Consider the following 23353-nt stretch of genomic DNA (forward strand, 5'->3'; position numbering starts at 1 on the left):
CTAAAATCCAAGCACGTTGTTTAACTAAACTTTAGAGTTTCCGTATTGTATCAAGAAGCCAATTCATGTAATACAGAATCAGAGAAGAATTTGGGGACTGTCCTTGTCTTTCTTGGCTCTTTCCTTCAAGGTGTACACCCTCTCATAATGGTTATTTTCCCATGGTTTCCTTTCTCAGTAAGCATACATATAAAAGCAAACATTTATGTTGGGAGCCATACAGCTTGCCATGATCCTTTAGGCGAAACTTGGCAAGCCACAGGGTTATAGAACTGTCTTTTGATTATAAATGGCTTCTAGAAGCATGAAAACCCAGAAGGAACAACATGAACCAGACTTCAATCCTTTGTTCCAACAATAGTCCCACTTACCTAATCAACCCTCCCTCAACCAACCACTTACCTAGGTAACCCTCCCTCTCCCCACCACCCATGAATATTTTACCCTGCCAATATCCTCCTTTTATAGTTTTCTAACATCCTGCTTGAACTAACACCTGGCTCTTTGCCTCTTCTCCCCCTCCCCTTTACCCCATATACTGACTATATAAGCTAGCCTGGAAAAGATAAAATTTGCCACTTGATCAGAATCCTGTCCTGTGGTCATTCTCTTGCATCTCTTGTCTCCATTCACCTCCCTGGACTTCTTGCTCTAAGTTGCTGTCTTGCAGGTCAAGACAACTATACATTTCTCTGCTAACTCTTATGTTTGAGTCCCACACAGCCCATGGAGACCTGCCTGACAGCAATCCCTGGAAGCTCTGGAAAGAAATTGGGCCATATCTCCTCGACTACACTGGATCCAACTTACTCCATTTCAACTGACACTCCAACTAGAGCTTCTGGTACTGACTTAAAATCAAGTTGAGGATTTCAAACTAGATCTTCAATTAAGCAAATCTCATCGAACATGGACTGGTTACAATCCATTCAAGACTTTCTTTATACTAAGATTTTCTTCCTACAGGACCCCAGGAGGCTATTGCTGTCCTATATCAGCAGGAAGTAACTTGGAGAATGCTATGCCCTCTTTCCCCCATTGTTGTTACTAAGGATAGTGTATACCTAGTTAGGGATAGCTTCCTATTGTTTATGGTTGGGATTGGAAGGAGTTTTTCAGGCTTAGACACCTCTTTCAGATGACTTTAGGGTTTAGCTGAAATAGATATTGTTAGGATATTACATAGCAGATTATTGTATCTTCTTGTATTTCACCTTATGATTGTTAATTTTGGATACTTTACACTGTTAAATTTTTACCCTCATTTAGACTAAAAGAGAAATTGTAGGGAGACTCTGTAACCAGTCCTCCTAGTGACAGGCTATAGCTGTGCCTGACCACACCCACTAGGGTGTGGTCAAGGTGATGTCAGGGTGATGCAAGAGAGGTATTAATGGGACAAACAAAGCACATGGGCACTCTCTTGCTTTCCTGCTTTTGGCACGCTCTGGCTTGCTGTTGGCTGGCATTTATCTATTAAAAGTTATCTTAACCTTATGTATTTCATATCAGTTATTCCCCTCAATACATATGTCAGTTTTTAAGCCAATTACCAGGCTGTTTTATTACTATAGTTCTATAGTAGAGCTTTAAGTCAAGGATGATGATGCCTCTGGAAGTTCCTTTCATGTTCTTCTACATAGTTGAATTCTATTTAGCTTTAAAAAAATAAGATGTTAAATTTGCATGTAAATAGACAGAACTGGAAAATATTGAGTGAGGGAATTCTAGCCAGAAAGACAAATACCACATGGTCTCCATTGCTCAGGATACAAGACCCAAATCTCTGTTTTTTTTTTTTTTTTTTTTTTTTTTTTTTTTTTTGTGTGTGTGTGTACAATCTAGAGTGTTCAGAAACCACAAAAATAAAAAAGGATGGTTGGGAGGGCATCTAGTTTAGAGATAGAATAACAGCATAGAGATGCTATTATGGAGTAAAAAAAATATTGGAGCCTATTATTTGGGGAGAGGGGATGTAAAGCAACATAGAAAAAGAAATAGTAATGATTAATAAATACCAATGAAGTTGTTTAAAACAGCCATGGAGCATCATATTATTTTGTTTACCTAAAAATACACACACACACACACACACACACACACACACACACACACACACACACAGCCATCCCAAAACATTATATGCTATTGCTGTTGCCTTTACTTGCTCCACAGAAATTTAAAGTACTTTTCTGTTGTTAAGACACTCAGCATTCTGACCCAGGACTTTGACTTGGTTGAATAGAGCTGAATTACACCTAGAAGCATACTCCATGAGGACTACATTTCTTAGTATGGAAATGGGTATAAAACACCCAAGATGCCAAATGGAGTGAATAGTTTTACCCAGCTGTGACACCTATGAAGCACAATAATTTAACCAGCAAAGCAAGTTGTCCATATACATTCAATAGTGTCAGTGACAGCATGACAGTAATCAATAGTTATGAAATTATTCTTAACGTCCACTAAATAGGAGGAACTTCATAGTTTGTTCCCCCGAAACTGTCAACTCTGAGGTACTGATGGGGTCACAGAAGGTGGAGGATAGTATAATAGTGACACTCTCCTAAACTAGTATAATATTTAACTGCATACTTAGTACTGATCATCTCACCCACAAAAAAGTTTAATTCTGCTTACATCAGATGTAGGCCATTACAGAAATCCATAGCTTCTCTGAATACAGGGAACAAGTGATGTATGTTGTGGTGAAGTGTCACAATTAATCCATCTACAATACAATCACTGCACCTCAGACTGTGGAATATTTTGAGGAAAAATATAATGTTCTAAGAGTCAGAGGATAAAATGGATATGGTGACATTGTGTTTTTTTTGTGTATGACAGGAAAAAGCCACCATGATTCTCAACAATATAATTTCCTAAAAACGAGCCAAAATGATACCAGTTGGCACACCAATATAGAAGAAAAATCTCAGGGGACTCCCTAGATGAAGAGCTATAGTTCATGATGGCTGAGAATGGTGTCAGTCTTCCTATGGATGAAGCTCCTAGTATATTTAAATTGATATATGTGTGGTTCATAAATGTGTGTGTGTGTGTGTGTGTGTGTGTGTGTGTGTGTGTGTGTGTAATAAAGGAAAGAAGGCCATTAATTTGACAGAGAACAGGGTAGCACAGGAGGTATTAAAGGAATATAGAGACAATGAGGTAGTTATAGATCTTAGATATGAAATTCCCCAAATGAATAAAAAATAAAATTTAAAAATATAAGGTTCACTGGGCGTTGGTGGCACACGCCTTTAATCCCAGCACTTGGGAGGCAGAGGCAGAGGATCTCTGTGAGTTGAAGACCAGTCTAGTCTACAAGAGCTAGTTCCAGGACAGCCTTCAAAGCCACAGAGAAACCCTGTCTCAACCCCTCCCCCCTCAAAAAAAGTATAAAGTTCATTGTAGTTAAGAATAAAGTTTCATAATTTAAAGTAATATTTAATGAACATGAAAAGAATAAACTTAACATGATAGACTATCCATTATGGACATGTAAATTCATTTCATCCTTACTATTGGTTTCCATGGTTCATTCTGTGAAAGAAGAGATATTAAGTGCATAGAAAATTTAGATTAATACTTGTAAAAATTATTTAACTATCCTAGCAAATGAGTAAGAACTCTTAAAAGTAGAATAAAATAAATAACAAATTCAAACTTTTTTGTCTAATAACAAATCCCCACATTACTTCTGATTACATGAATGTTTTTCTTTGAAGTATTTTTTTCAGGGCAGCACTGACATCTTTATTCCTCATGCTGTATATCAAAGGATTCAGCATAGGAACAACAGTAGTATAAAACACAGATGACACTTTTCCTTGGTCCATCGAATTCACTGATGATGGCTGTAAGTACATGAACGCAGCAGAACCAAAGAAGATAGCAACAGCAGAAATGTGGGAACTGCAAGTACTAAAGGCTTTGGTCCTGCCTTCTGTGGAGCGAATGTGGAGGATACTGGCAATGATGGAGGTGTAGGAACTAATAATGGTAAGGATAGGCAAACAGATGTTCAATGAACCAAAAATTAGAATCAACAATTCATTGATATGGGTATTAGAGTGTGCAAGCTTCAAGAGGGGAAGAAGGTCACAGAAATAGTGGTTGATCACATCTAATTTGCAGAACTGAATCCTAATCATGAACCCTGTGTGAACTGATGCACTGAGCACACTAAAAATATACACTCCTGCAATCAGGGAACTGTAAATCTGATAGGACATGGTGACACTGTAAAACAAGGGTTTACAGATGGCAACATAGCGGTCATATGCCATTGCAGCTAATGTGTAACACTCTGCAACGCCAAAAATGATAAGGAAATAGAGCTGAGACATGCATGCAGGGTAGGAGATGAGATTCTTCCCTGACACAAAGCCAACCAGCATTTTAGGGATGACAACTGTGGACTGACAGAAGTCAATGAAGGACAGACTGCTGAGGAAATAGTACATGGGGTTGTGCAGGTGGGAACTGAGCAAAATCAGTGTGATCATGCCCAGATTGCTTGCTACAGTGACCACATAGATTCCTATGAAGAGAAAGAAGAGGGGCATCTGGAGTTCAGTCTTCTCTGAAAGCCCAGCTAAGAAGAACTCAGTCATTGTGCAGTGGTTTCTTGCTTCCATGTTCTTCATTCAGATTCTGAAAGAGTAAAAATTTTAGTGGAGCCAGGTGGTGGTAGCTCAGTTCTTTAATCCCATCATTAGGGAGGCAGAAGCAGACAGTTTTCTGTGAGTTCAAGACTAGCCTGGTCAACACAGCTGCATCTAGGAGAGGTAAGGCTATACAAAGAAAGGTTGTCCTCAAAATATACATATATATATGTATATGTATATGTATATGTATATGTATATGTATATACACACACAGAGTGAGCATGTTTAAGGTTGTCAGTAATAATGATTTTATTATTTGTTTTTATTATGCTTTTCTACAAAGTCCACATGTAAATTATTTCTGCCTTAGAATATATTTGTTCTCTATAAAATTATCTTTACTGAGATCATTTAAATGAATACAATTTATCTTTTAATATTGTTTTTAAACTTGTCCTTAAAAATTTGAGAATGCCTTTCATATAAAATACTACTACCCTGTCCAAGCATTGATAATTTTTGTGATTTAAAATTAATGTCTCTTAGTTGAGAAGATTATCTGTGAGGATGTCCACCAGTGTGACAGACATACTTGAGAAAGTAAATTTCCCTGAAAATATGTATTATTTTCCAAAATCTAATTTCTCCACAGGATTTGTGGAGTTTTTAAAAATAATTTTATTTTTTTAAATTCTTAAGACACATGATGTCTTTAAATTCCTAAATGTGAATATTAAATGGCTTCTGGAGCAACCATGGCATGAGTCTTGCATAAATGGTGCTTCTAGGATTTTGTAATGGTAGCATAGTTCTCTTAGAAATAGGTTTCTGTTTGTGAGCCAGGTCTTGAGAGGAAGAGAGTCACTCAGCAGTGGTTAAACAGTAAGGTCATGAAGACAAACTCTCCATGCTCACTCCCACTCACTTACCAGTAACGCCCTTGCTTAGTACAATGTCTTTTTTGTTTCTTGCTATGTAAAGACATAAGTCCTACTTGCATCTTATCACTCACAAAACTTGCAGTATGAGTTTATGTTGTTAATTCATACTGACATTTTCACAAAAGAAATACCTGCATTTCTACTCATGAAAATTAGAGAAACAGTCTCAACTCAGTTCCTATTTTTTTCTATTTCTATTTCTTGTGCACATAGAAGGATTGCATTGCAGAATGAAAAACACTGATGTACAAATGTAATGATTATCTTCTATACTACTGAACTGTGAAAAAACTAGTCACAGCATTTAAACACTGAATCCCTATCTGAATTAGAGTTTAGTCCTTAAAGCCCACAAGTAGAAATGTTTTAAAATGTAAACATTTAGGTCTTATATAGGCTTTCAACTTCAAGATTTCTTAAAAACACACACAAAAAGAAAAATGAAAACATACAATGATTCTAAGCACAAAATGATAGGAGCCAAAAATAATGCAAGAGTCTAAACAGTAAGATCTGTGAAAAACTCTCTTACTGTAGTGATCCAGACAATTTATGATTTCACAGTTGCAGTGGCTGCCTTGATGGCCCACTTAAGACTGAGCCTGTAAATAGTAGTTCATCACTAAATTGGTGGGGGTTGGGGACATCTGACAGTTTCTCTTACTGATCTTTGGGTCACTCATAGATTCTGGAATGGGGCAAACTTTGTATTCAGTTGTGTACTTACCAACAAGGCCCCCATGCAATTTTAAATAGTTCTAAAATTATGGCCACACAGATGACTTGGTTAAGATGTTCAAGACAGAAAGATAGGAAAAATGTTAGGACTATAGGAAAGAGCCTTGTGGTGAGGAGGGAGTGTAATATGGGACTATGGGATGTATTTTGTGTGAAGTTGATAGTAACCAGAATGTGCATGCTTGTGTTTCCAGGCATGTATGATTTACTTAAGCAATGATTTGTCTTTCCATATGTTCCATCAATAAAGTAGGAATTTTTTTTGCCAGATTTCACAATTTACAAGTAGTCTAATGCCATTAATTAATAAATAAGCCTACTTAGCTATGCTGGTATTCCAAGTTACATTTTTCTAGTTTATTTGTTCTGCCAAATTATTTTTTCTTTCTGTGTTTCTTTGATATGGTTTTCTGTTCTTCATCTCTGACAGTTTGTTTGATAAAAAGCCTCACTCTGTAGCCCAGACTGGCCTATAACTCACAATCCTCTTGCCTATTCACCCTGATTGCTAAGACATTAGACTGGACCACAATGCCTGGTACTACTTAATTTTTTAAGTAAAGCTTTAACCAGTAATTCATAAATTTATTGATTTTAGCATTTATTTTATTTTTCTCTTTTTGTAAAGATTTATTTACTTAGTATATATACAGTGTTCTACCTGCAGGCCAGAATAGGGCACCAGATCTCACTACAGATGATTGTGAGCTACCATGTGGTTGCTGGGAATTGAACTCAGGACCTCTGGAAGAGCAGCCAGAGCTCTTAACCACTGGGCCATCCCTCCAGCTTCCAGAAACTATTTCTTTTTTCTATTCTTTAATTACTACTCATATTTACATAACCATCCCCCCATTCCCTAGCCCTCCCATCTTCCCATGTTCCTCACCAATCCCCCTAACCCATCCCCCAACTCCTCCCCAGGGATAGTGAGGCTCTCCACCCTTCTAAGGGTGTCATATTATTTGGGGGAGGGCCCAGGCCCTCCTTGCATATCTGAGCTGCAACAGTATTCCTCCATAGGGAATGGGCTCCAAAAGTCCATTTGTGCTCTAGGGTTAAAGACTGGCTCCACTGTTAGAGGTCCCATAGATGGCCAGGCCTCCTAGCTGGCACCCACATTCAGAGAGCTTGGTTCTGTCCAATGCTGTTTCCCCAGCTTTATGACTAGATACTCCATACTCTCACTAGGTCAGATCAACTGTTTCTGCAGGTCTCTCCAGCCCTGTATTGGCTCCTTTGCTCATCCCTCCTCCCTCTCCACAACTGGATCCCAGTATTCTGGTTCAGTGCTTAGCTAAGGGTGTTTCTGCTTTGAACAGCTACTGTATGAAAGCTGTAGGAATGGTAACCAAGGTAGACACCAATCTCATTGTAGGGGAAGGGCATTTTAGCATTTTAATTTCTATAAATCACCCACTAAGTCCATTCAAATAAATATCACAATAATTTATGTTAAAGTTACCAAAATATCCCATTGAAAATATTTCATATGTTGTTCATCCTCCATAAAAGTGGAACCTTTACAAGTTTTGTGCTTCTCATGATGTTTTCTTATCTTGAAATGTGTCCTAGTTTTATAATATTTAGTGAATGGACTCTAAAATTATAATGTTTTGCTTTGCATAAATTCTCTTAGTAACTACCTTTGGTAAAGTTCTTAAAATTTTCTTTTTAATTTGTTCATTGAGATTTTCTACAATGTGTTTTGAGCATATACAACCCCTCTCTGAAATCATCAAAGATCTAGACCACTTTGTGTCTTTGTTTTCACCCATAATGCTCAGTTTGTGCTGCCCATGTATTGTTAGATGTGGCCTTCCACAGGATTCTGTTTGACTTACCAGGGGCATTGTTCTTAAAGAAAATGAGTTTCCTTTTCTAGGCGACCTTGAATAAACAGTGGCTGCTCAGCTAGAGGAGAATCTTCATAATCACCTCAGCTCTCCATACAGAGATTTGGTCTGGATTGATCATATGACATGGCAATCACTGTGAATTCATATGTGCAGCTGTCTTATTGTGTCTGGAGGACATTGTTCCCTTATATTCATCCCTCTCCTTTTGTTAATGGGTTTCCTCTATTTGAATTGTTGGTAAGTGAAGTGTCATCAGTCCCCCTTCCAAAAAAATCACAAACTCTCAATACTGTTAGTTAAACTCCACAGGTCAGTGGAAAGACCTTGTTTCTGAAGGCATCTTGTACTTGGTCACAGAGCATGGAGATATCATGATAGTACTGCCCTGGAAGTTTCATTACTAAATGCTAGATTTCACAGTACAGGAAGTAACTATGGTCACTACTGTGGAGAAATGTACTCAACAGTCTTAAGCAGTTATGGAACCTGTGAGCTAAATAACATCTGGAATGGCAAGACATTCTCAATGGTACAATGATGATATGAATGTCCTGGGAGTATTGAATCATTTTCTGCTCCACAAGATGAAACCCATACTTGACACTCTTGTCAGACCAAAGACCTGTTGCTTTTTAAATTTTTTAAAATATTAGCAAAACATGTTAAACAGTATACTGCTCCCAAATAAAACACTATTTTTACAGAATTGCATGCATAGTTTGGTGGCTTATTTCTTTAATTTTTAAAAAAATATTACATATTGACAATGATTTTTGGATGCTGTTCTAATATATATTGAGCAAAGAACAGTAGTCTCTTTACTAAAAATTCTGATTATATTTTTCTTACTTTAATTTTTCAAACTTGAGTCACACTATTTCTCACTAACCTATGGCATATTTTCTATTTGCTGTCATACTGTTTGAAGCCACTTTTCTGATATTTGTACATCATCACAAGCTTTGTATTTGCTATTCTTTCTATCAAACATTAACACTGTATTTCTATTTTCAGATTATGTATTCTTACATTAAAACATATTTCAACTGAATTTTTAATTAAAACTGAAATAGGAATGACATAAGATATGAACAAGTTAGTACCAATATCTAGATGTCAATCTTATACAAATATCAGCAATCAGTATAGACTGTATGTTTTAAATAGTCCTGAGAGAACTTGAAGAAAATTTTATTAGGAAAAGAACTCACCAAAAAGTGTTTCTTAATACTCAATATGGCAAAGAAATCAATTTTCACAGATATATGGAGAGGTTAGTAATTCAATTAGTGAATTTCACATATGAAATAAGAGCATTTAAAACACCAATTGAATACTTAAAGCAAAATGTATATTTTGGGCCATTTCAGAATTTGCAGGAAATATTAGCAAAGCCTGATGTTAAAAGTGTGCATCTTAAATTGTTATAAATAATGGAATCTGACAACTCTAGATGTAATTAATGTTCAGTACAAAACATATTTCTTTTATCTCTCTATATTTAATATGCACATACACTACTGGCAAGTACTTGATTTCTTTCTTAGATGTTATACTTATTGTCAGTATAGTGTTTGTCTGTATGTATGTGTGCACACAGATGTATGCCATGACATACATGTGAAGTCACAGAGTAAATTTCGAGAGCCTGTTCTCTCCTTCAGCCATGTAGATTCTGAGGAGAGACTTCAGGTTATCATGATTGTTTGGCAAGTGAATTTACTCTCTTAGTCATCTTGTCTGCCCAGTAACTGCCTTCATTTCTAAGAGAGTAGTCTATGTAGTTGCTTTTCAATGAGATGTAAAACATATATGAATATGAATTTATTTATTTTTCAATGGTGTTGTCAAACAAATATGCCAAAGATGATTTCAGCATTAATAAAACTTTGCGAATGCAAAAAATATAAATATGTTGATGGTGAAAAGCAAAATTTATTACATTTTTGTTTATAGTCTTAGCCTTATTCCCATGAGAAAAAAGAGTCTCCAAAGAATACTTCCAAAATGGTTTCTAGCTCATCTCAAGTCATCTCCACAGCTCTAAATTATTTGTTCCTATTCTATTTCTAGAATAATTAACCACTAATATTATATCAACTATCCACATTCCATACTCAGTTGCATTAAATAAGAGAGTGTCATTATTTATTTTCTTATTATTGCATTTAGAATTTAAATTATATTGTAGATAGACTGGTAGTTTGTACAATCAAAGAAATATTCACAAAACTATTTATCTATCTTTTAAAATTTATTGAATAAGAAACACTTAGTCCTATTTCAAACATAGTGAATATAAATCTTTTCAAGTAGCGTGTAGATCTTAACTGTTTAAAAAATAAGAATAATACTTTAGGTGTATAAAAAGCCAGAATAGTTGTGCAATTGGGAGCCATTAAATTAAATAAAATCAGTCTATCCCATTCTTCAAAGACAGGTATGTCATCTTTCCCCAAAACTTATCTTTTTCCTTTGACCTAGCTCTCTCTCATACTCTCCATCTTGCTCTAAAAATTGTGGAAATACAGAGGAAATGACAATGACCTCAGGTCATTGCAGCAGTAAAAGGTAACATGACATCTATTCTGCTTTAAGGAGCACACAATCTAAATCTGCCATATCAGCATATTAAATAGTCTTATGCTCCAAATATGTGATAAAATTTACAAATGATATAAAGATGGTAGGATAAGGCAATAAAATTTATTGAATTGATTAATACTGCAACCTGATGGGCTTTCATTAAGTACAAAAATATACAAATGTACCAATATTAACAGTAATATTTCACAATAAGTAAATTTTTTCTTAATTCATATACATATAATATTGAAATGCATCACCTCTATTCATTTAATAAATATGATTGCAATTATTTTTATATTTTTCCTTTCATAGCATGTATTTATTATCTAATTATTACAATGCCTATGGATTCAATACAGATCTCTAAAAATTTTTTTGCTTACAAACACTTTATGGTCCCCAATGGTCAGCAGGTTGAATTGAAAATGCAAAGCATGTTATACATAAATATTAAAATTGTTTTAATATTTTAAAATTGTTTGATTAAAATTGTTACCTAAACAAAGCTACTTTAATAGGTCTATGCATTCTGTAATATAGAAGAGGTCTAATCTGATCATTGAGCAAAACCTTTTAAATTACAGTCAGAATAGTAGGAATCACAGATTAGGATGGTTTAATGGAGTCTAACTTTTTCCCTTTGAAGTTAAACATGAGCCAGAAATCACCCATTTTCCCAGGGTAAGGTGTACTTCTTGTGGCCAACAGGCTTTCAAAGTTACTACAAAGATAAAAGAACCAAGGAATATCTTTGCAAAGACCAAGAAAATTCTTTAAAATTCTAAGGTTTAACTATGAATATATAAACTATGGGATGGAAAACATTACTTCATGTCTAGATTAAGTGATTTGATGCAAACCATATAAAACAACAAGGCATAAATCCATACTAGCTCAGGGAATTCAACACATCCTTGGGTGATGCATAAAGAAATAGACATCTGAGAAATAATTTATACATAAGAAATGACCAGACTGTGATAATATCCAAAAAGATATGCAATATGCATTCCAGTTCAAAGGCTGCAATAAGTTATCAGGAATGTTACAGCACACATGGAGCCACACAGTTTTGTCCTTAATGCTGGTCTTCTTTAACCCTTTTGGTTACCACCAGAAACAACAGCCCTCTTCTACTCACCCCATTATGTTATGCTAATAATGCCATTATCTATGGGTTCAAGAAGTTGGAAGCTCTGTTATATATGGATGCATAGCATCTATGTTATTAAGCCAAGGACAAATGCTCCCTTTTACTTCCAGACTATCTTTAAAACACCAGTCAAATTGCTCTTCTACTCATAGCCTTTGCTCATTCTGTCTTCTGCTGAAATGCCTTCCTCATCTCTGCAGGCTCAGGAAGCTTCTCATATTTTCCAGCCCTAAGCTGCTAGCCCCACCCCTTAACACCCTCCTCCCTTTTCTTCTGAGGCAGATAAAGGTTTTTGTGAAAACAAATTTTCTCCTTCCTCTCTTGTGAGAAAGTTAACTATGTATGCCCTGTGTTAGGGTTAGCAGCTTTAGTGAGGGACTGTGACCTGTGCACTTATCTGTGCAAAAATGGGTAGCCATTAAATGTTAGGGGTTTGAGTGTTTGTTTTTAAGATTACAGTCAGAATGGTGGTATGATTGGAAAGAGATAAGGGGACAACTACACAGGAACTTACTGAAATAATCATAATCAATCCCGTGAGTGTGAAAAAGCATTGGAAATGAAGACAGCACATGGGTTAGAATTACATTCCAATAGTAGACAGTTCAAGATGATCGAATTTAAGTTTCCTTCCTAATTATGTTTCACTGAAATTATTATTTGAATTAGTTGGCATTTCTGGAGCAACTGAAAAACACTGTAACTGAGAGAGGCCAAGTTGCAAATTAAAAGTGAATAATCCCCAAAACAAAACAAAAAAATGCTCCCTTTTCAAGGGAGACACTGGCAGAATATAAATCATCTGGAAAATACTTTTTCTTTAGTAATGTGGTGATTTCTTGGTATTTTATTACATGCTAGGGGAAGAAAAACTAGTGAAAGCATTTAGTGTATGATATCTAAGTTATTTAACTATGTAAACATTAATTGAAATAAAGAAACTGAAAACTTGTACCTGGGCATAAAATGTATTCAGTCAGGGATGCAAACAATTTCGATTTGTCCACCCATTTTTTTTTGTTAAAGGTTTGCTTCTTTCTAAATCTCCATTAAATTATAAGATAACCTACAAATTAACCAATTCATCATAACTGATGGGACCTTCCTACTGAATACTAGAAAGTTCATTTGTAAGCAGCATATTATTATACTGTGAGACACAGCAGATTGCAGGGAACGGACTATGCCTGTAATTTCAGGGACTGAAAGTGATTTGTACATTCTATAATATTTAAAAATTATCCAATGAATAACTGCCTTTATGAATCTAGAAAGTAGTATATTATTGATTTTTACAGTAATATTTGTAGACTCATGACTCACCCTCCTTCTTTCTAACAGTCTCAGCACCAAGTTTTACTTCTTGTTCTCAAAATCACTAGCACTGGTGTGCTCAGCATTCTGCAGTCATCAATGCTGAGAGGCCAAAACCTAGTGCTTAGTCTCAGAGCTATTTTAGAAGTTGATTTAATGATAGGTTAACAATCCCCAAGAGTTTCTTCAGCTGGAGAGTTGACAACTGTCTCACCTTTTACTGTCACCAGAGCAGTTTTGCATCCTATGCTCTGAAGCTGTACCATGGACTTATATATGCCAGCTCCAAATAGCATGGTGACACACTCTCCAAGGATTTTCACCTTTCAGGGAGTAAACTATTGAAAGGAAAGCAAATACAATTTCCCATTTGGTTAATCTTTTTCTATCATCCAAATACTCAACATTTGTGGTAAATATTTATTTAGAGATATTATGTGAATTAAAATCAGTATTTTGACAAATTAAATCTGAGTAGAATTTGAGATTCTACATTTCTTATAAGCTAAGAGACAGGGGGTTGGTTACAGGTCACAGCATTGTTACTGGTCTTAGAAAGTCAGGAGACATTCTTGCACTTACATCTTAGTGAAGAAAAATTTGCAAGAAATATAAAGTAAAAAACCAGTTTATTTTTATAACATATATACCTGTAATTTGAATATTTGAGGACTCATGCATCATCTACTTATGTGGGTTGGATTATAGGCATGCAACAATGTATGAAGATACCTTATTAATTTGCCAATGTATTTGTATGAATCTAAGAAAGTTGCATGTACATATGTACGCATGAGCATATTAAGGGCAAAGGACAATCTCTGTTGTTACTCCTTAGGTTGTCTACCATTTTAATGCAAGGTCTCTCACTGTCCTGATATTAGCCAAGTAGCCTAGTCTGGGTGACTAGTTTGCTATAGTGATGTGTCTCTATCACCCAATGTGTTGCTTGCAATTGCTATTCACCATCCTTACTTTTTAGAACAGATTTTTGAGACCCAACTTGGGTGCTGATGCTTATAAAGCAAATACTTTAGCAAACGAATTAATTTTCCAGCCCTATTTTTAAAATACATTTTTATATCTTGAATTTATGCCTGGAGATTATGTAATATAATGTGTGACTTCTTGTTGATCTAAATATTGTTTCTAAAAGCAAAATAACAAAGCAATGCACTCACTTTGTTACAGAGTCTCAGAGCAGACTTCAGCTGACAACTTGACACATACCTAGAGTGACCTGGAAAGAAGAAAACTCAAAAGAGCAGACTGGTGTCTAGCCACGTGTGTGAAGTTTTTTCTTAACATCTAATGGGTTAAAACCATAGCAAAGACATTTATAGTAAAACATGGTATTATTCCTTTAAATAATTCAAAACCTTAATTGAGCAAAAGAGAGCAAGAGCATTCCATAGTTATCGTTTCCTTGCCCACACCCCATTTTTTCCTCCATAATTGATGCTAATTTAGTGAATGGGACACATAAAACAATTTTTCCAATTATATTATATTCTCCTGGGAATAATGATACAAATTGATGATACGGTGAAATTATATAACTTCTGATTCCGAAACTCAGAAAGGTAAGAAAGAAAATCACCATGACTCTACATTAAAAAGAAATATGACCCAGAGCAATGACTCTTTTCTTTTTTCCTTTTTCTTTTTCTTTTCTTTTTTTTTTGGTTTTTCCAGACAGGGTTTCTCTGTGCCTTTGGAGGCTGTCCTAGAACTAGCTCTTGTAAACTAGCCTGGTCTTGAACTCACAGAGATCTGCCTGCCTCTGCCTCCCAAGTGCTGGGATTAAAGGTGTTTGCACCACCATTGCTTGGCTGAACAATGACTCTTTTCAATGAATACTTGCAGGTAAAGATATATGGACAGAGCTTTTCTGAGCTGCCATGACAAGATTTCCTTTTGGTTTGTTTCACTTAAATTTTATCTGGAGTGGGGAGGCTGCAAGGGAAGAGGACTGATATGCAGGAACAGCAATGAATGGGGTTGAAATGAGTGACGCAAAGGACACACAGAATAAATAAAAAGAAATTTAAAAGATGAAGGAATGTGAACATAGAATTATAGGGAATTGAGGAGTCATACAGCAATGTGAAGAATGATGCACAGATAACCGTGAAAATGCACAATGCATCTTTTCCTGATTAACACTGCCATTCTAGTTTAAAAGGTATAAATAGCTTGAGGGTAGGACTGTGATAGAACCTATCCTCTGCTTACATACACATTAATATAGTGCTTTTCAAAAGTCAGTGTAACTCAACATTCCTATTGATAAACATTTTCTTCCAATTGCTTAATTTATAAAATTTTGAAAAGTACATTTGTATCATATGACATGACTGACACAGGAAAACCATTGAGTATACGCACATGTATAAGTTCTATTCTTCCTTAAAGCTTTACTCATTATCACCTTTATCCAATTTAACAAATTTGTTTTCAGTGTTGCTAAAGGTGAGATTTGTGTTATATTCAATAAATCTTTAACAAAGTTTTGTAAGAAATACAAATCAATACAATGAAGCAATTTTAGCCTTGAGAATACACACCATCTTAAAACACAAACATAACAAAAGCATTTTCATTATTTTAAAAAAATTAAATATAAATTAATTTGATTATATACTTCCTTTCTCCATAGTACTTCCAGATATCTCTCCCTCTTTTGCCAACCAAATTAAGTTCTTTCTGAAAAAACAAACACAAAATCAAGTTAACAGTACACCTCCCCAAATCAGGAAAACAAGTAAAGCCAGCCCTTCCCCTACTCCCCATCCCAAAACAACACAATTCTGTAAATCCTAATATGAACTGTCTGTCCTGTGTATAACCTTTTGGTATAAGAAGAAGCTTGTAGTTCTTTCTGAGGGCTACAGAGTCAAATAATTCTCTGTATCCATAACTAGTTAGAAGTGTCCCAACCACCATGGTGTTGTTGAATAAAGTTGCTTCTGGCTAAATAGACTTAGGTTGTCTGTTCCCCATTATTTGCACAATTACAGGACCCTACAGAGCTAAGGAAGTACAGTCTTTGGTGTTTGGGTGAAAATTTCTGTAGATATCTGTTAGGCTCATTAATTAATAACATCTATTAGCTTCACCTCTTTAGTTTTATTTTTTTCCTAGATGGCCTTTCCATTGGTGAGAATGGGGTGTCAATAATGCTTTGTGTGTGTCTGTGGAAGAATTTGGGTCACTTAAAGATGAGTTTTTGCTTTGTAAAGCAGCAAGAGAATCAGATTTTGGTGAACTGACTGCTGTTATACAATTGATACACAATTTAACCTCTTTAGCAAGTCAATTTCTGCATACCAAGACCTCTTATCTGGAGTTGTTTGAGGGAAGCATCATCTGCCCAAGCAATTCTCAGCAATGAGACATCTGGGTCACCCAAGTCCTCTCATAATCAAATTTTGCAAAGGCTCTATATCCTTCAGGAAGAGCTCAGATAAGAATCAAACATTTCACACAATGTGTAGCAATCACAAAAGGTAGTTCAAAGCCTAGGAGCATGTTTTCTGGAATTCAAGCCTGAGGCAATGACCTGAATCTCTCCCTATAGTGGGGATAATGAAGTTTCCCACTATTTATGTATAGGGTTTGATACGTGGTTTAAACTTGGTAATGTTTTTTGTTTGTTTGGGATTTTGTGGTTGTTTTGATTTCTAAATGTGTATTGTATACCTATACATTTGAGGCAAAGATGTTCAGAATTGAGATGTCATGTTGATAGAGGTTTGTTTCCATTGATGAAAATGAAGTGTCTTCCCCATTTCTTTTTATTAATTTTGGATGGAAGTCTATTTTGTTAGATATTAGAATGGCTACACTATTTACTTCTTGGAGCTCATTGCCTGGAAAAACTTTTACAAATCTTTACTCTGAGGTAATGTCTGTCTTTGATGTTAATGTGAGTTTCTTGTATGCAGCAGAAGAATGGGTTATGTTTTGTATCCAATCTGTTAGCTTGTGAGGTTTTATTGGGGAATGGAGTTTATTGATATTGAGAGATATTAAAAACAAATCAATGTTAATTCCTTTTATTTTGTTCTCCTGAGTGTACTTAGCCACCCTGAAATGATGTTTTCCTTCTATTGCCTTCTGTAGGACTGGAGCTCTACATGAATACTGTTTAACTTTGACTTTGTCATAGAATAGCTTATTTTCTCCATCTATGTGATGAAAAGTCTGGTTGTATATAGTATTGTGGTCTCACATCTGTGGCCTCTTAGAAACTGGCAGATATCTTTCTATTGATGATTACACAGTGGAGTCAGAAATAAGTTGATAAACAGTAGTTTACAGGGGAAATGTACTCATACTAGGAAGCCAGTGACCAGGTTTGCATAGGAGAAGGACAGACCCTGAAATGCTTCCTCTTCAGCTCAGCCAGGAAAAAGAGAGCCAGGTGAGCACCTCTCTCCTTTTTACACCCATGTTACCTAACACTGACCACGCCCAACCAAGTGGGCATAGTCAGCTGTACCTCTAATCAGATTTCTCCATACATCTGTCCACACCCATTTGACTTTTCGACTCTCCATTGAGAAGTCAGATATAATTCTAATAGGTCTACCCTCATATGTTAGTAGGCCATTTCCCTTCCATATTTTAATATTCTTTCTTAGTTCCATATGTTTATTATTTTGATAATTACTTAGCAGCAGAACTTTCTCTTTTTGTACATACCAATCCCATTTAACCTTTCCCTCCCATCGTCCCATTCCCCCCACCATATCCACATTTCACCCCCAATTGTGTTCTTAAGCTGGCCTCTACTCATCTGGGTTTGTGGTAACTATAGTTTTAGGTGTTGATTTCCGAGTTTATTTTTGTTGGATGGATGCCTTTTCCTTTTGTTTCTGATTCCTCTCTTGTCATTTGGCCTGAGCTGCCTGTGGTTCTTGTGACTTCTAAGTACTTTAGTCCAATAGGGAACCTTTGTCAGTCTGTATGACCTCCAGGGTTTGGGGTACAAGGGTTAACTCTAAGGTTCTGAGGTTCTTGGTAATGGTAAGGGCTAAGGTAGATCTGGGGATTTCTTGAGATATGGGTACCAAATTATACTCTGAGGTTCCAGGTGTCTGCATGGTTTCTGGTAGACCAGGGTTCTTCTTCCAGAGTTGTGAACTAGGATATGGTAACAAGGAGAGGGAGGGATGTTGGGGGAAAGCTGGATAGGCTCTGAGGAGTGTTGGCAGGCTTTGGGCTGGTCTTCCTTGGGGTGCCTGCCACTGGCATTGCCTCTGGAAGAGCAGTGGTCTTCTCTGGAGTTATAGGCTGAGTTATGGATAATGCTACCATCTTTATGATGAGTAATATTTTCTGTCAGCTATTATAACCAGAACAACAGTGGAAATACAACTTTAGCAGTGTTTATTGAAAGGTTTACCTGAGAAGATAGAACACCCTTGATCTACTGAATGTGAAAAGGAACATTCCATCTTGACCAAGCCATGAATTAGAAAAAGAAACAAAAACAAAAACAAAGACACAACATTGAGATTTAACCTTAACCCAGTTGAAATAAATTCAAGAATACCAAATGTACCAACTATGGAGAAGATGTGGGGAAAAGGTAACACTCACTCACCATTAATGAAATTACAAACTGGTGCAGCAACATTGAGTATATATGATGAATTATAAATAGATAAGTAAGTAAATAAATAATTTTCCATTTGACCCTGCAATACCACTTACTGAACAAAGGTCTTGATACTCTGAACCACAGATTCCTTTTCAGTCATGTTCACTGCAGCTCTATTCACAATAGCTACCAAATAGAAATTACTTTCAACTGATGAATTGATAATGAAAATATATTACAGTAGAATTCTGTTTATCTGTAAAAAAAATACTTAAAATTGGCATATAAATAGATGGAACAAGAAAATATTGAGTGAGGCAACTCTGAACTAGAAAAACAAATACCACATGCTCTCTCTTACTGGGGATATCTAAATCCAAATATGTGGTAGGAGTATATAAACTTGAGTTGTTGCAGAAACCAGAAAAACAAAACAAAAAAAAAGAATGAGGGAGTGGTCACTTACTCTAGAGAGAAGAAAAACAGAGAACAGATGCTATGAATAGGCAAATAGAAAAATCTTAGGAGTGTTTTATTTAGGGAAGTGTGGAGAAAGCAGTGTAAAAGAGAAATAATAAAGATTGATAAATACAAATTAGGGTTTTCTGCAAGAGCCATGGAGAATCATATTATTTTATGTTTACCTGAAATACACACACACACACACACACACACACACACACACACACACACACACACACACGTGAGTGAACACAACACACATGCACCAACAGCCCTCCCAAAACATTATATGCTATTGCTGTTGTCCTTAGTTTCTTCACAGAAATTAGTTAAGTCTCCACTGCTGAAGACATACAGTATTCTGACACAGGATTTAGACTTGAATGAATAGAGCTGAAGAACCCTACTCTGTGAGGACTAGCTTTCTTAGTATGGAAAATATTATATACCTCCCAAGGTGCCAAGGTACAAAAACAGTTAATAGTTCTACCCAGTTGTGACACCTAAGAATCACAATAATGACCAGCAAATCAAGCTATCCTTAAAAGGACAATAGGGTCAGTTGCATCATAACAATAATTAGTATCTATAGAATTATACTGACTGTCCACTCAATAGAATAAACTTCATGCCTGGTTCTATAAACACAGTCAACTCTGACCAATGATGAGCCCATGGAACATAGAGGAGAGTCCAATAGTGGCCCTCTCCTAAACTAGTATAATCTCTAACCACATACTTAGTACTGATCATCTTCCCCACAGATAAGTGTAGCTTTTCTTACAGCAAATGGACACCATTACAGAAATCCATAACTGGTCTAAACTGATGATGGGTTGAAGAACCACAGTTAATCCATCTTCAATACAATACAATCAGTCTACCTAAGACTCAGGAATATTTGGAAGAAAAAGAAAGAATGTTCTGAGAATCAGGGGGTAAGGAAGGTTGTGGTGAGATTGTTTCTTCTGTGTATGACAGGAAAATGGCACCATGGTTCTGAACAATATAGGGTGCTTAATAAGAGCCAAAAAATAATAGCAGTTGGCACACTGATGTGGAAGAGTAAAATCTCAGGGGACTCAACCCATAGATGAAGAGGTATAGTCAATTAATGAAAGTTAAGAGGGCTGGAGAGATGGCTCGGGGGTTAAGAGCACTGACTGTTCTTCCAGAGGTCCTGATTTCTGTTCCCAACAACCCCAGAGTGGCTCACAGCCATCTGTAATGGGATCTGGTGCCCTATTCTGGCATGCACTGTATACATGATAAATAAATAAATCTTTGCCAGGCATTGGTGGTTTACGCCTTTAATCCCAGCACTCAGGAGGCAGAGACAGACAGATCTCTGGGAGTTTGAGACCAGCCTGGTCTACAGAGCAAGTTCTAGAACACTTCCAAAGCAATACAGAGAAACCCTGTCTCAAAAAAACCAAAAAAGAAGATAATTGGGTTAGAATGAATAAAACCACATATGTGTATATATGGATATATATATATATATATATATATATATATATATATATATATATATTATGCATTATATATATTTCAAATATACATTAATTAAAGTAAAGGAGGACATTAATTTGACAGAGAGCAGGGGGAAGATGGGAGTAATTAGAGGGAGAAGAGGAAATGATGTAATTACACGAATTACATAATAAATTCCCCTAAATGAATTAAAAATAAATACAAACTTTTAGATTTGTTGGAATTCAGAATGAAGTTTAATATTTTTAAAACTAATATTAATAAAAAATGACAAAATATATATGAGCTATCCATTATGTGTATGGATTCATATCACTGTAACTATTGGTTTACATTTTTTTATTCTATGAAACAAAAGTGATAATGTACACATCAAAAATTGAATTTAAAATTTATACTTCTATAATTTATCAAAGTATCATAGCAAATGAGTGTTCTTACAAGTAAAATAAAATAAAATAAATACAGTAAATTCAAACTATGTATTTGTGGGTTACTTGTCTAATAATTCTCACATTACTCCTGATTATATGAATGTTTTTCTTTGACATATTTTCTTGAGGGACATACTGACATCCTTATTCCTCAGGCTGTAGATCAAGGGGTTCAGCATGGGAACCACAGTAGTATAAAACACAGATGACACTTTTCCTTGGTCCATTGAATTCACTGATGATGGCTGCAAGTACATGAACGCAGCAGAACCAAAGAAGATAGCAACAGCAGAGATGTGGGAACTGCAAGTACTGAAGGCTTTGGTCCTGCCTTCTGAGGAATGAATGCGGAGGATGCTGGCAATGATGGAGATGTAGGAAGTAATAATGGTGAGGATTGGGACACAGATGTTCAATGAACCCAAAATTAGAATCAGCAATTCATTGATATAGGTATTAGAGTGTGCAAGCTTTAAGAGGGGAAGAATATCACAGAAATAGTGATTGATCACATCTAATTTGCAGAACTGAACTCTTATGAGGAAGCCTATGTGAACTGATGCACTGAGCACACTAAAAATATACACTCCTGCAATCAAGGAACTGTAAATCTGATAGGACATGGTGACACTGTAAAGGAGGGGGTTACAGATGGCAACATAGCGGTCATATGCCATTGCGGCTAATGTGCAACACTCTGCACTGCCAAAAATGATGAAGAAATAGAGCTGAGTCATGCATGCAGGATAGGAGATCAGGTTCTTCTCTGTCATAAAGCTCATCAGCATTTTAGGGGTAACAACTGTGGACTGACAGCAGTCAATGAAAGAAAGACTGCTGAGGAAATAGTACATGGGGTTGTGAAGTTGGGAACTTAGCACAATTAATGTGATCATGCCCAAATTGCCTGCTACAGTGACCACATAGATTCCCATGAAGAGAATAAAGAGGGGCATCTGGAGTTCTGGCTTCTCTGAGAGCCCAGCCAAGAAGAACTTAGTCACTGTGCAGTTGTTTCCTGCTGCCATATTCTTAATTCAGATTACGATGGAGTAATAGAATTGGTAGAGCAATGTGGTGGAAGATCCAGTCTTTAATCCCAGCCCTAGGGAGGCAAAAGCAGTCAGATTTCTGTGAGTACAAGACTAGCCTGATAAAAATCTAGTTCTATGAGAGGAAATCCTACACACAAATATGTCCCATATATATATATATATATATATATATATATATATATATATATATAGATAGATAGAGAGAGAGAGAATTTCTCTGAATGACATTATTATTCTTTATCATGTACACAAGTTCCACATATAAATTATTTATGCCTTAAAATACTTTTGCTCTCTATATAATTACCTAAATGGATCAGTTAAAGGAATAAATATATATAAACTAATTCATTAAAATAAATAAATACATTTTATTATTATTTTAAAACTTATTTTTAAATATTAAGAATGCATTTCCTTTATAATTCTATTACTCTGTTGAAGTTTCCATAATTTTTATGATTCAAAACAATGTCCCAAATTTCAGATATGGAAGGGGGATTAATGAGGAAAAGTGTCAGATAGGTAACTGCATGTTTTTTGCTTTACATCAAGTTTTCTTATCTTGAAGTATGTCCTAGTTTTTATTATATTTATTGAATGCACTTGAAAATATAAAATATTGCATTGCAATGAATTTCTTAATACCACCTTAGATAAAGTTATTTTTATTTTCTTTTTAATTTGGTCATTGAGAATTTCCTACAATGTGTTTTGAGCATAGACAACTCCTCTCTGACATCATCAAAAGTATAGCTCCTTTTGTGTCTTTGTTTTCATCCATAATGCTCAGTTTCTGCTGCCCATGTATTGTGAGATGTGTGGACTTCCACAATAATATGGTTGACTTACCAGGGACACTGTTCTTAAAGAAAATCAGTCTCCCTCTCTCCACAGTCTTGACTTGATATTGGCTGCTCAGGAAGCGGGGAAACTTCATACCCAACTCCCCTCTCCTTGAAGAAATTTTGTCTGAATTAAGCCTGCACAGAACTTACATATTATATCGCAATCACTGTGACTTCATATGTGCAGATATCCTATTGTATCTGGAGGACAGTGTTCCTTTATATTCATCCTTCAGCTTGGG

At 35.8% G+C, this 23353-nt stretch overlaps 2 protein-coding genes across 3 annotated transcripts; both read right to left on the minus strand.

Moving 5' to 3' along the window:
- Window positions 1-283: 283 nt before the first annotated feature.
- On the minus strand, window positions 284-4655 carry LOC100769173 (olfactory receptor 1537). 2 transcript variants are annotated; one of them, XM_027412280.1, is made up of 2 exons: window positions 3734-4655; window positions 284-309 (listed from the first exon to the last, which is right to left on the minus strand). In XM_027412280.1, the coding sequence occupies exons 1-2, from the start codon at window positions 4653-4655 to the stop codon at window positions 284-286; spliced, it is 948 nt and encodes a 315-aa protein (XP_027268081.1). The 2 variants fall into 2 exon arrangements, with proteins under 2 accessions (XP_027268081.1, XP_027268082.1); XM_027412281.1 differs by lacking the exon at window positions 284-309 and having other exon boundaries at window positions 3711-4655.
- Window positions 4656-21300: 16645 nt separating this feature from the next.
- LOC100769655 (olfactory receptor 1537-like) lies at window positions 21301-22239 on the minus strand. The gene has a single exon (XM_027412283.1). The coding sequence runs from the start codon at window positions 22234-22236 to the stop codon at window positions 21301-21303; it is 936 nt and encodes a 311-aa protein (XP_027268084.1). The 5' UTR covers window positions 22237-22239.
- Window positions 22240-23353: the final 1114 nt, after the last annotated feature.

This window comes from Cricetulus griseus, chromosome 4, assembly GCF_003668045.3.
Source record: "Cricetulus griseus strain 17A/GY chromosome 4, alternate assembly CriGri-PICRH-1.0, whole genome shotgun sequence".
Classification (NCBI taxonomy): domain Eukaryota; kingdom Metazoa; phylum Chordata; class Mammalia; order Rodentia; family Cricetidae; genus Cricetulus; species Cricetulus griseus.